The 13,165-nt window shown below is 38.7% G+C and overlaps 1 protein-coding gene across 1 annotated transcript; it reads right to left on the reverse strand.

Annotated features, from left to right (window-relative positions):
* Positions 1 to 642: 642 nt before the first annotated feature.
* Nmbr (neuromedin B receptor) lies at positions 643 to 11,418 on the reverse strand. The gene is made up of 3 exons (XM_059272373.1): positions 10,997 to 11,418; positions 4,668 to 5,016; positions 643 to 1,399 (listed from the first exon to the last, which is right to left on the reverse strand). Exons 1-3 carry the CDS (start codon positions 11,416 to 11,418, stop codon positions 998 to 1,000), a joined length of 1,173 nt encoding a protein of 390 aa, XP_059128356.1. The 3' UTR covers positions 643 to 997.
* Positions 11,419 to 13,165: the final 1,747 nt, after the last annotated feature.

The raw sequence follows: 13,165 nt of genomic DNA on the forward strand, positions 1-13,165 counted from the left end.
TAGGAATATTTAAAGGGAAGTTTAATATGCCAGCAAAGTCACCTTGATATGTTTAGAATTCAACTTGGTATGAGGAACTCAAGAATTAGGTATTTGTTATGGGCTGAAGAAAGGAGTAGCTTTTGGGATTTAATAAAGACAATGTTTATATTTTGCTGAAAATATCAAGATGTTTATTCAGAGAAAACTGTGATATCATGCAGAGAAAAGTGTCTGAAATCCCATACACTTGTCAGTTGGCAGATGCAAGAGCAAATGAGAACTCATCAGAATTATACAAATCTTATGACCTACACAGAAGCAGCCAAATTGTCAAGAATTTAAGTCAAAAATGGTCATGCAAACATCCGAGTCTTAGTATTGAAATTTGGAGCATCTGATACCTGTTTTACACATACACATTCACATATTAACTTACAATTCATAATAAAAGTTATCATACTTTCCAATACTATATCTAGAACTTACAAACATTTCTATAAATTATAACTATATAAAGAACCATAAATATTAATGAACTATGATTAAGCTCTACTTTGGACTTTTTTTCAAATTAATACATATATACATATATATACTAGATATAAATAAAATTTACTCATCAGAATGATGTAATTTATATTTCAAATAATAGGTGTTTGAATTACCGAATTACTGACTCATTATGGAAATGCTCTCTATGATTTAGGATAAAAGGAATTTGAAGTAAATATGGTACAATTGCTTGTTGCAATGCCTTAAATCCTGAGGGAATTTGTAAATCAATGTTAGCAGAAGATATATGTGAGTTACGTGTGTTTAATATAGATGTCCATGGTGTAATGTAAAATTCTATTCAGAGAAAATATTTGTCTTGTACTTGACTCAGTCATGAAGTCCCTTGACAAATTAGCTAGGGAACAGTATGAATGTGGAAATTATTTAGTTCTTCTTTTGCTCAATAATAATAGCAAAGTTTGTAAGGAATGTTTCCAAGAGTGAGTTGAGTGGCCTCCAATCACAGTGCTATTTCCTGCTTTGTGCTATGTCCATTTAGCAGGACAGAACTTGTCACCACGTTCTTTGTGTTGCTCTTCAGAGAAGTCATTCTCACAGCTGAAGAGCTGAGAAGGTAGCTGGTTGACCTCTCGGCATAGGACTTCCCCCGGCAGCAGAGCTGGCTGTTGAAGCGCTTCCGGAAGCTTTCGCTGAGCAGGTAAAGAGCAAAGGGATTGACGCAGGAATTGCTGAAACTCAGAACCCGGGCCACTAAGGTGACAATCATGTGACCCAGGGAAGGGTCGATCTCCTTGTAGTTGAAAGACCTGTACAAGTAGAGGACGTGGTTGGGAAACCAGCAGAAGACGAAGCAGGCCACGAAGACGAGCACAATCTTAGCCAGGCGTTTCCGGGTCTCCATCTGTGAAAGCAGCAGATGCCCATGAGTCAATGGGAAGCAGAGAGAGCCGTGGCCCAAACTCACCTCCCAGAAGCAAGGAAGCTTATCAGCGCATGTGATCACTCCCAAACACACAAACTGTTGCTTTACCTCATCAAAGTGATGGCTCTAACAGCTCTAACAGCTTAACCAAGACTATTTGGTCCACCACCTTATTTCCTTTTAAAGATATTTAGGATTTCTACTAGGTCAGATGATAAATTACACATGACAATCTTCATGTCAAAGCAGTAGCATTAATGAATGCCTTATTAAAATGCTTTCCTTTTACTTACAGTAGGGCCATGTTAGTAAAAATCCAAATTATTTTGCTTATAATAAATAAACTAAATTAATTAAACATAGAATACACACAAGTGGACATATTTTCCAAATATCAGGGTATTTTAAACAAGAAAAAAAATGACCTATTGAAACAGGACTTGACTATTTTTTTTATAGTTTTCACTATTTCTTCTCTCTTCTTTGTCTCTCTCTCTCTCTCTCTCTCTCTCTCTCTCTCTCTCACACACACACACACACACACACACACACACACGTAGATAATAAAAATGAACAAACAAATAAACATTGAGATTTAGGCCCCTAGCTCACATAATAATGAAAATTTTCTGGGATTATCTGAGAGAGAGCTCAATGGCTAAAGTCATATGCTGTTAAGCCTAGTGAACTGAGTTCAATACTCAGGACTCCCAAGGCAGAAGAAGAGCAATAACTCCAGGAAGTTTTCCTCAAATTGTCACACACTCACTATGGCATGCCCATGTAGGCACACGAATATGAATAGATAAATAGATGATAGATATGTAGAAGGATAGATGGAGATGATAGATAGATAGATGATAGATAGATAGATAGATAGATAGATAGATAGATAGATAGATAGATATAGGTAACATAATTTTTAAACTACTGATGTAACTATCAACTCTAGTAACATTATTAAACTGGATTATATTTTAGGGGTTTTTTCCATAGAATTCATGCTATGCTTACTGTTTTATAAGAAAATCTTCAGGTCTGTAATAAATAGAACTCAAAGTCAGACATTTACTATTTTAACTTAAGAATTCTTTGGTAAAAATCTAGAGTACAAAATTTAGATCTTATTTCCCAATTTTCCTAAATGCTTAAATCAGCAGTGTGAGTAGGGACACAGTTTATCAGAAGATGCTAATGGCAGTCTTCACATTTTCTAAGATGGAGACATTGGTCAGCAGCTAGAGTACTTAAGAAAGAACTGGAAGGTCTGAAAGCCCAAGTATAGGCGACATGGAGAAATAGAACACAGTGGTACTAATGATACATCTTAATGCCCTAAGTAAGACAAGCCAACCATGTTAGAAAGTATGAATATGGAATGTAGAGCACTCCCTGTGTCCTCCCTGGATGACACAGCATGGGGGTAAAACTATCATGGCAGTCTGAAACTGAAGATTCAAGTCCATTAAGTTGGGCTTTGAGATGATGTCTTGGAAAATGTCAAGAATTGGTTACCCAATCAGGGCATATAAATTTCCAATTGGAAATCCAAGTAAGTAAGGCAGAACTGACAGCACTAAAAAAAAATAAGCTGTGGGTATTGAAAAACTCAACTTAAAGAAAATCAAAAACCAAAACTCAAACATCCAATTATGATACAAGTTGGATTACAAAACTCTGAGTAAAGTGTCTAGTTATGTAAAGGGTACAATGAGCCTGTGGCATAGATGTTTTGCTTCCCTGATTCCAGATACTTAGACAACAAATGATTCATTTGTCTGAGACATCGGTTCACTATCTGAATCTCTAAGATGAATGTCAACTCTTCATGTTGACAGTCATTAATTAATGAAGACTACTCTGCACCATGGAAACCTCTGCCAGCTCCTGCTGCTGACTGGTGGCTCAAAGCTCCATTCTCTCACTCCATCTACACCTGCCACTAACTCTAGTAATCTCAGATTAAGTTTGTTTGCCTTCACATTGGCAACAAGCATCCATTGCCTCCCTGTAAGATTTGTCATTATAGAAGTTCTAGCCCATTAGAGTATTTTTTTCTCTAGGACTATAGAAAGACACAACTGGAAACACAATTCTTTCACTTTCACAAGAATAACTTAATTGAAATTTTTATTGCATGCTTTTTAACAAAAAAAAATGTAGCTAATCTACATGCTACCAATTTTTGTTTTGTTTTTTGTTTGTTTGTTTGTTTTTCTTTTTTAACCCTGGCCTGGAAATTGAACCTGGGTCCTCTGGAACATCAGTCAGTGCTCTCTAACCACTGAGCCACTTCCCTCCTCTTTGTTACCAATTTTCAACTAATGTGTGCTGTCTATGGGGAAGGTTGTACAGTTGCAATAGGCCAACAGTCCCAACCACCAGCCCCCTTGGGCATCACATTCATTCCCTCTGCATCTCTGAAGTTCCTAGAGCCACCCATTCTGCTACCCACTCAAGCCCCATGCCCAGCCCTAGGCACTGCCCTATTCTCTTTACAGAGACATCCTTCTTTGCATTTCCAATTACCCTTACAGGGACACCATGAAAAGATAATAGTCAATTTACACTTAAAATGTGGAATTTTCAGATTGATGATCTTCATCTTTGTGAAAGTATATTCATATAAAAAATATTTTAAAAAACAAATAAACATCAATTTTTATTTATTATCCATTGACATGTATATGTGTGTGCATCTGTATATGTGCGTGCATATGCACTTGTGTGTGGAAGCCAGAGGCCAACTTAGTGTATCTACTATCACTCTGTACTTAATCTTTTGAACCTGGTTCTCTCTCTGAACCGTTTGCACAGATAGTAATGTAACTGGCCAGCAAGCTCCAAGGAATTTCCTGTCTGCACACTTCCCCCTCTTGCGGTTAGTTACAGCCCATGCCTGACATTTTTACATGGCTTCAGGGCATCTGAACTCAGTCCTCACACTGCTAAGCAGGCTCTTTACCAACATAACTGTCACCAAGCACAAAGACATTAGTTTCTACTGATAATATTCCAGTTCTTGTCAGAGACTCAGATGCCTGGTAAATGGGATCGAAGTAGATCCCATTTATATGTGACACAAACACATATAAGAAACTCCCCAGGAATCCTTCCAGTTAAGGCAAGTGAAAGCCCAAAGGCTGCCTTTGTATGTCTTGGGATTAACAACTCATAAAATCTCACACACACACACACACACACACACACACACACACACACACACACACACCCTGACCCAGCTTACCTGCTTTTTGGTATGTTCATTGTATTCTCCCGGAAGATTGTGTGCACTTTTAATTAAAGTCTTTGCAATGTGGTAATAATAAATGCTGATAATAACAAGAGGTATGAGGAAATAGACAAGAAAAATGAGTATGGAGTGAATCTTTGGATGCAACTCATCCGTTTGCGGGTAGGGTATGCATGCTGTGAAACTGTTGTTTTCCAAGCTACCAATTCGTGCTATTTCCGAAAACACAGCTTCAGGCACAGCCAACAATATGGAGACTACCCAGATGCCCACAGCCTTCACACTGGTCCACAGCACCACACCAGAAGTCTGCATGTCCATGGGGTTCACGATAGCTCTGTACCTAGGACAAGAGGCTCAAGTTACTCTCTAGGAAGGAATGAGGGAGGGAAGGAGGAAGAAGGGAATGGGGGATAAATGAAAGAAAAGAAAATTAGAAAGGAAGAAGAGAGAGAGAAGGAGAGAGGGAGGCAAGAGGGAAATAAATCTCACTGGCAGTAGAAATACCAACATTTCTTTCTTTCCTGGCTGTTTCCTAATGTATGGAAGACACAAATTCCCTGGCATCTCAGTGTCTCCAATTCATTCTAGGGCTTATTGGCACAGAGCACAAGCAGAGAGAGGAAAATATTTTAAAGTAGAATCTCCTAAGCAATGGTGATTGGCTCTTTCACAATGATTTTATCTTCAATCAATGTACAGTATATGTATCATTTTTTTCATTGAATTTGATCAGCTATTAGATTTTTTATTTAAATTCTTTCATTTCCAATCTATCATTATACTTGCTATCAAAGGAAAATAACTGAGTTGTTAAAGGTCTGCAAAGCAATGCAGTTAAATTTTACCTTGATTCTGGTCTTGTAGCTTCAGAGTTTGAGACTCTCAACATTTTTCCTTAACAGTTTCCTAAACAATAAACCCTAGATACTATTCCAGAGTGGGATTTTTTTCCTCCACAATCCAATTGAAAGAACTGAAAATTGAAGAGTCCTCTGTTTTTATAGATCTATTTTATTTTGTTAGACCAGATAGAATCCTGTCCTCTCACCTCTTGTATATTAGTGGCAATGTGTAGGACTGACAGGTAGTAAAGGACTCACATCCTGAGACGCAGTGTCTTCATCCTTAACTTTTCATGGCCAACTCCAAACTTTAAATGAAGTAGTGATAATGCAAACAAACGAAATTGTATATAAGCAAGCTGTATTTGTCTTTAAAGGATCTGAAGTTATAATATATCTAAGAGATAAATAACAAAATATAATAAAAAGTGATTTCAGTCAGACTAATTCATCATTGTCTATATTATTTAGAAAAGTCACTTAAGGTCTTTTTATTTTAACTCTAAAGTAAAGATAAAAACATCTCCCTTCCAAAATTTACATATTTATTGACTTATAATGGTTATCAGATATCTGATAAGGGCAAATTACAATAAATAAATAAATAAATAAATAAATAAATAAATAAATAAATAAAGCTGCTGATTGTAATTTTTTGATGGAAGAGGATGGATAAGACAGATAATAAAGATCCATAACAAACCTTCTTTTAGGTAATCAAGAACCACAAAGGACATTCTAAATATCCTTGATATTTTCAAAAAATAAAAGGAAGATGTCCCTCTCCACACCATCTAGTACATACTCTTGCAGAGACATAGTCTTAGGTAATTCGAAATACTAAATCAGAATAATCTAGACTGGGTGGTTTATAAACCCTAGAAAGTTATTTTACAGTCCTGAAGAGGAGGAAGACCAGGATGAAGACTTTGACAGATTCAGTGTCCAGTGAGAGTACCCTTCCTGGATGGCATGTGTTAGGTCCAAAGCAGGCTCCCAAAACATCAGTGTTGATGACAGTGTCCTAAACAGAAGGACTATGCCTGTGTAAACAGAAGGACTTTATTGGGTAAACAGAAATCTAAACTCAGCATTTCTCAGGAGTCTCTTAAAGCTGGTTTCTGTTGCCAGGAAAGCCACTCCCTTATCCACCCCAGTAGTCAACTACCTCAACTGCCTGGGCAAGGACATCTAGTTTCCAATTGGTCTGAACAGCCTGCTCAGCTCCAAGACCCCCATCATGAAGACTATCATATAAAACCCATTTGCTTTCCCAACCAGCTACTAGCCTCTATTCTCCCAGGCAGCCTGAAAGTTTGTTCCTCCAAACATTTTTCTTTCTATTCATAGAGTTGTCCAGTTAGTGGTTTCTCCGTGCCTTTGCTTATAAGCAGTGTCTTCTACTGGGCCCTTCTGGAGTTGTTTCCACAATGACCCTACTCTAAAGACCTGATCACCTCACAAAGTTTCCACTACCTGTTACCATTATTTTGTGGGAGAATATTTCAATTTATGAATTTTAGGAGGATAACAAACCTCTAGATTATAATGGGTATTATGCCCCTAAGAAGAAGACAGAGAAACTTAAAGGGTTAGAAAATGAATGAACTTTTCATTGTGTTAAGATTACTAGCAATAGGTTAAATTCATTTAAGAAAATAAACCTAGCTGGAGAGTATGGCAAAGATGAAGAAGACCTTTTCAACAGGGATGATTCTTGTCACCTTCTGCAAGAAAAGAGGGCTGTATGCGGGGGGGGGGGGGGTCTCTAAATAATACACGATTGAGTGAAAAGACAACAGTGCAAATTTGATACACAAAGAATTATACTAGAAAAACTACAGATTACCAAAGCTGTCACTACTGTAACATAGTTTACAACTATAAATGAGTATTTGTTTGTTTGTTTGTTTGTTTTGTGGGGGAGAAGGGAGTACTAGGAAATAAACCCAGAGCATCATGCCTACAAGTCAAACACTTTACCACTGAGCCATAGACCCAGCTCTGAGAGAATATTAATGCTGCAAGTGTATCTTTGGAAGAATATAAAGCAATAAGTAAAGTCTTCTAATGCATATTAAAGTGGGCCTGCTTTATCATGCCTTCTTCAAATATTTACATAAAACATGAGAAAGATGTCCCTCAGCATAAAACCTGTTTAATTAAACTCAGTAGCATAGCAGATATGTGTAAAATGTTACATTTTCCCTTACAAATAGTCTCGGAGAGATATTCCTAATTGAAAAACTGAATTAAGGAATAACCAATCAAAAGACAGACAGAGAAGTAGATTCACCGTCCATATATTAAGCATCAATGAACAGATTTCTTCATCAACTGGAATCTCATTAATGATATCTATATGTAGTATAAATTTGGTGTAAATATAAAACTGAATTTAATCATACTATAAAATAAACAGAAAATTAGATCATTTTTATTTCTTGCAAAAATCATCAGAACGTCTCAAAAATCTCCTTCTTTAAGCATGTCTGGTTAAACTAGCATCTTTTTTCTTATCAAGCTTTATGGTGCAGGAAGGATACCAACAAGGAGTCCAGGTGTGAACCATAGATTAACAGAAGCAAAGCTATTGCTCATTGTTGCTTCACTAGTACCCGGTATAACGTCCAGAGCACACAGTGTGTTCTCAGTAAATGGTTATTGGCCTGAATATTAAGGGTATCATTAATTACAATCAATTGTGGTGAGTGGAGCTGTAGTAGGTGGAAATAGGCACAGTGGTGTACAACGGAGATTGTCTTGTGATGTTCAATGAGCATCAAGCTTCAGAATCACCTGAAGAACTGGGGGTGGGGCAAGAAGGACAAATTGAGTTTTTCCAAAAATTGAGTGACAGAGTGAGTCTCTAGGATGTGAATTGAGAGACTCTGCCTTTACTCAACTAACATTTTTTCAAGGCTGCACATAGGTCATGATTAGAAACAATTAGCAGTGGGTATCATTGCCTCAGGCTTCCTGCAAGCTTACTGGAGTAATGGGTACACAGCAGCAGGGGATTTCTGGGGATCAACAGAAGTCTGGTGTTTAGAGAATCAGATGCCTTCTCTGCAGGTTTTCATCTTGTTTTTCATTAAACCCTACCTTAGGGGCATAAGTTTTGTGTGATGTTGTCACCTTTCTCTAGGTAAAATACATGTTTATAAGGGCTTCAATGAGGACCCAGCTGCCACAAAATCCAGCCTGGCAATTCTCATCTCACCATGTGTATCACAATTAGACAAATAATCACAGAGCTCTAACTGAATTGTGGAAACAGTATTAATACTCAAGGATAACACAGTGCATTTTAAGTCAATGATGCTACTTCTAATGAGAAGGAAAATGGAAGCGATCTAGCAGTGATTGAACTCAATTGAGTAAAAGACATAATTTACTGCAGTCAAATATAATATAACACACTTTATTTAATACAGATGTAATGAATTAGGTGCAGAAATAACCGTTCATTCTGTGGTAATGGTTCTGCAGAAATCACAGCTGGGTTCTTACTATAAAAGGCAACTTTTCTTTTGAGATGACAACTCGGGAGCTCTCAGGAAAATGAATTACCTTTTGTGAAAGTATGGGTCATCCTATATTTTTCAACTTTTCATTTTCCCTACACTTGTTCTCCTCCCTTTTTATCCCTGTTATGTTACTGACATTTTTATTTAAGCTTTGTTAATTGGACCAAATTGAAAACAGCCAGGGTACTCAATGGTCCAACAGAGGTGATGCACCAGTCTTTGTCTTTATAATGTGAGTATCATGCTGACTCCATAATTGCTATGGTATGCATATGATGCCCCCCAAAGGTCCTAAATACAGGAGGCTCTTCAGTTTTCTGCCTCTGGTCAGGGCAAACGTACTTGCTTCCATGACATAAATAAACTTGTGTGAGATAAACTCAAGTTCTGAGTCTTGCTATTAATGCCATGCTTTAGAAATGAATGCTTGGTGTCAATTTCACCTACTGTAGTGGCTAATCATCGTGTTTGGCTCTTTAATTTCTTTATTTAATTTTTTTAATTTATTTAATTTCTTTATTTCTTTAGCAGTCTGATTAGAGTAGTTCGCTTGAAGAAGAATAGTCAAGATCAAACGTCATATTTTAGATTTGAAGTTCAAATAAAACTTTTTAAAAGATAGTAGAACTGGTGCTGAGAAGACAAAATAAAGTTTGTAAGTTCTTTAAAATTTTAATCACCTTTCCACGGGTGATTTAAAATAGTGTGTTATATAAACTAAGTATCTATTTAACAACAGCATCAAAAACTCTCCCCTGAATATTGTCTTACTCCCAGTATATATTAACTCTGTGACTCCAAATTAGTGTAAGTGGGTATAAGACAGTAGAGTGAGCTCCTGGAAACTCAGATCCAGACTCATTAATAATTCAATATGAAAAATTAATAAGGAGGCCAAATACCATTTTTATATCCAAGTTAAACTGTTTAGCTAAATAACTTCAGTCAGTCCTTCATTCTCAAGAGAATGAGAGCACAGGTCCAATAATGATGCCTAATTATAAACATTGTCCCCCACCCCCCAGCCAACAACCCAGACATTTCTCCTGCATAAGAGACTTGAGAGCATGATGCAGACAGCCTGGGATCAGCCTACATTCAGGAAGCCTGGATTTTCTGCCCAGCAATCACAGGAGGGCTTACATTTTCTGTGCTTCAGGATCCACACATGGAAAATGACCAAGTTGAACCAATTGATCTGCCAAGTCAAATAATGGATACTTCACACTGCTAGAGTATGTGAAAGTGGATTTGATAGTGAAGACTGTGCCCACAGTATTGTTTTAAGACATTAAAATTTAGCATTATCTGGGGGGGGGATTACTTGATTTCAACAAGAACTAGAAGAACTTAAGATTTTCAAACAAGAAGATGTGAGAGCCTCGTTTTGAAGAGCACGTATAGTTCTAATTGTTTTCACTTAGAGGAATAGTATCTACTTCACGTTGTAAACGGTGCACAGTCTAAACTAAACAGTTTCCTCGAGTTAAACTTAGTGTTCTAACATACCAGAATGCCACCCTACTGAAAGAGGGTGGCAGGAAAGAGCCTGCTCAAGTTCAGACACACACAGAAAAAAATAATAATAAAATAAAATCCCAATTGAACTTTAATTTGTTTATGCTGTAGATATTCTGTGAAGTGCATAGTAAGGTTTCCAAAGTGTGTGGGGAAATGCAGGCACCAGAGTGTGCAAGTTTAAAATTAGTGCAATTTTAAGTATTATTTAAATAGTTTTTATATGTTTTTAAACTTCTGTTCTCATGCTTCAGTTCGAGTTACTAGGCTTCCATTTTATACATATACTTTCCTTTCCCTATCTCCATTCCCCAACCTATCCCAACATCCTTTCCTTGGCTAATGCATCCCCCAATTCCCAACCATCCTAGCCCCCTGTCCCTATCCATCACTTTTCCAGTCTATCCCTTTGCTACCTGTATACTCTTACCTGTCTGCGCTGAGGGCAGTGAGCGTGAATACAGAAACCCCCACAGAGGTGAGCTGGATGGCGGGGATGAGTTTGCAGCCCAGCTTGCCAAACACCCACTCATCAAAAAAGTAGCGGGAGGCGTCCACTGGAACGCAGGTCAGCAGCAGCAGCAGGTCCCCAGCCGCCAGGTTAGAGATGAAGATGTTGGGGACGCTCCTCATGGCGCTGTTGGTGAGGAATATCTTCACCAGCATGATGTTGCCCAGCAAGCCCACCGTAATGATGATTAGGTAGAGGGATGGGATCACACAGCGGATCACCAACTCCGCAGTGGTCCCATCCGAGCCAGGCAGGAAATCTTTTTCCCACACCTCAGGAACCACCTCGCTCTCGTTCGCCTCCGAGGGCAAGGAGAGGTTGGAAAGAGCCCTGGGGGGCATGATCTCTTTTCCCAGAGAACCCGCAGGAGTTTTCATGCACTCGAATGTCTTGAAAAGTGCAATGAGCACGACGTGAATTTAGTTGATGTGTCTCTAATCCTGGCAAGTTTGTGGCTCCTGGGACTGAACCACCGCGCTGGTCCCGCAGAGAAGTCTGCGCGGCGCGCTCGGGAGCTTCGCCCTGGGAGAGGTTCCCTTCACTACTGCAGGTTTGCGATTTAAATCAAACAAAAAAAAGCAAAGCCGTTGAGGCTTTACCCCGTCTTTAAGACTTAGTTCCCGCTATTAGCAAACGGGAGAATAGAGGTCAGTCCCTGTGGGACCAAGAACCCTACCTGTCCCACTGGTCCACCCCAGGAACGGAAGTCATCCAGGAGCTGTCCAGCCAGCCAGCGGCAGCTGAAACGCTGGCACTAGCGCGGGGCCTTTTGTGTTCACTCCACAGCTTTGCTCTTCTCTCTGCCTTTCCTGTTGTACTGTGTGGAACTGAAGGGGAGCTGAGTCCTTTTTATTTTTTCATTCTGCGTCCCCATATACATCCATCCTCAACCGCCTCCTCCAAGCAGGAGGAGCCCACGCAGGAAGTTTGTGAGCCTCTGAGGATTGAAGATTTGAGCTGGCAAGTCCCCAGTGTTGGAAACACTGAATTTAGCAAGCCAGCCAGGGACAAAGGACAAAGTCAATAGAAACGGCTCCCCACTTTATTCTATCGTCCTCTGGCCACCCCACCACCACCACCCCAAATCTGGAAACTCTTCCTACAGTTGATGTATTGTTAACGTATTTTATTGGGATATAGCGTGCATAAAGCGCACATCTCTTAGATGTGTGCTTTGCTGTCAGAACAAGCAGTCTGGTAGAAAGGACCACTGTGCGTGCCTTCCCCTTGGTTGGCTCTCTCTTGAGGATCACAGGGATAGAACTTTTCAGAAGACAAATATCTAACTTCTTCCCTCCTTGGCTGTGTGTTGCCGCCTTTTGTAAACTCACAACTGTTACCTATCCATCCTTGCGTTCACTAACATTTGGAAGTTTCACAACTGTAGCTGATTCAAATAAAGACTCTATGAACATTTTTGCACATGGCTTTCTGGTGCACACACTTGGATAAATTCCAGACCTGAATTTGCTAGTCTCAGAGCTTATGTTCACATGTGGTAAAACTTAAGGTTTTTTTTTTTTTTTAGTGTGAATTACCAACTTGTTTTTCTTTTTATATTAGTGTGATATTAACACTATATGTATCTGTGTATGCATGTATATGTATATGCCTATAGCTGATAATGCCACTCATAAATTTAGACACTTAAAATTCAATATATTCATTTTCTGAAGCATGATGTTGTACGTCACTCAAAGTAGTCTTGAGTTCTTGGGCTCCAGTGACTCTGTTGCTTCAGTTTCCCAAGAATCTGGAACTATTGGACCTAACCTTGCACCCAAATTGACAGGTTCACAATCTGTCAACAGGAAAAAAATTAATTTCCCGAATCACCACAACATCAGAATTTTGCAAAGACTTCTCAGGGCCAATGAGTTGGCTCAACACAGGAAGTAGCTGTAGTGTAAGACCGGCAGCCTGAATTTATCCCTGGAGGCCACATATGGTGTGGAAGGATAGAAGCAACTGGAATGTGCTGTCTCGGATTTCCTCGTGCAAACCACATTACACCCATACATACACAAAAACATAATAATAAATAATAAATAAAATATTTTTAAAACTTCCCAGATACAATGGTTCCAA

Source organism: Peromyscus eremicus, chromosome 8b (assembly GCF_949786415.1).
Source record: "Peromyscus eremicus chromosome 8b, PerEre_H2_v1, whole genome shotgun sequence".
In the NCBI taxonomy this organism is placed as follows: Eukaryota; Metazoa; Chordata; class Mammalia; order Rodentia; family Cricetidae; genus Peromyscus; species Peromyscus eremicus.

Coding starts and splice junctions, on each gene's coding strand:
- Nmbr (XM_059272373.1), bottom strand. CDS start 11,418: ATGCCCCCCAGGGCTCTTTCCAACCTCTCCTTGCCCTCGGAGGCGAAC. Junction 5,017..10,996: donor ACTGCCCTCAGCGCAGACAG/GTAAGAGTATAC, acceptor CTCTTGTCCTAG/GTACAGAGCTATCGTGAACC. Junction 1,400..4,667: donor ATGAACATACCAAAAAGCAG/GTAAGCTGGGTC, acceptor CTGCTTTCACAG/ATGGAGACCCGGAAACGCCT.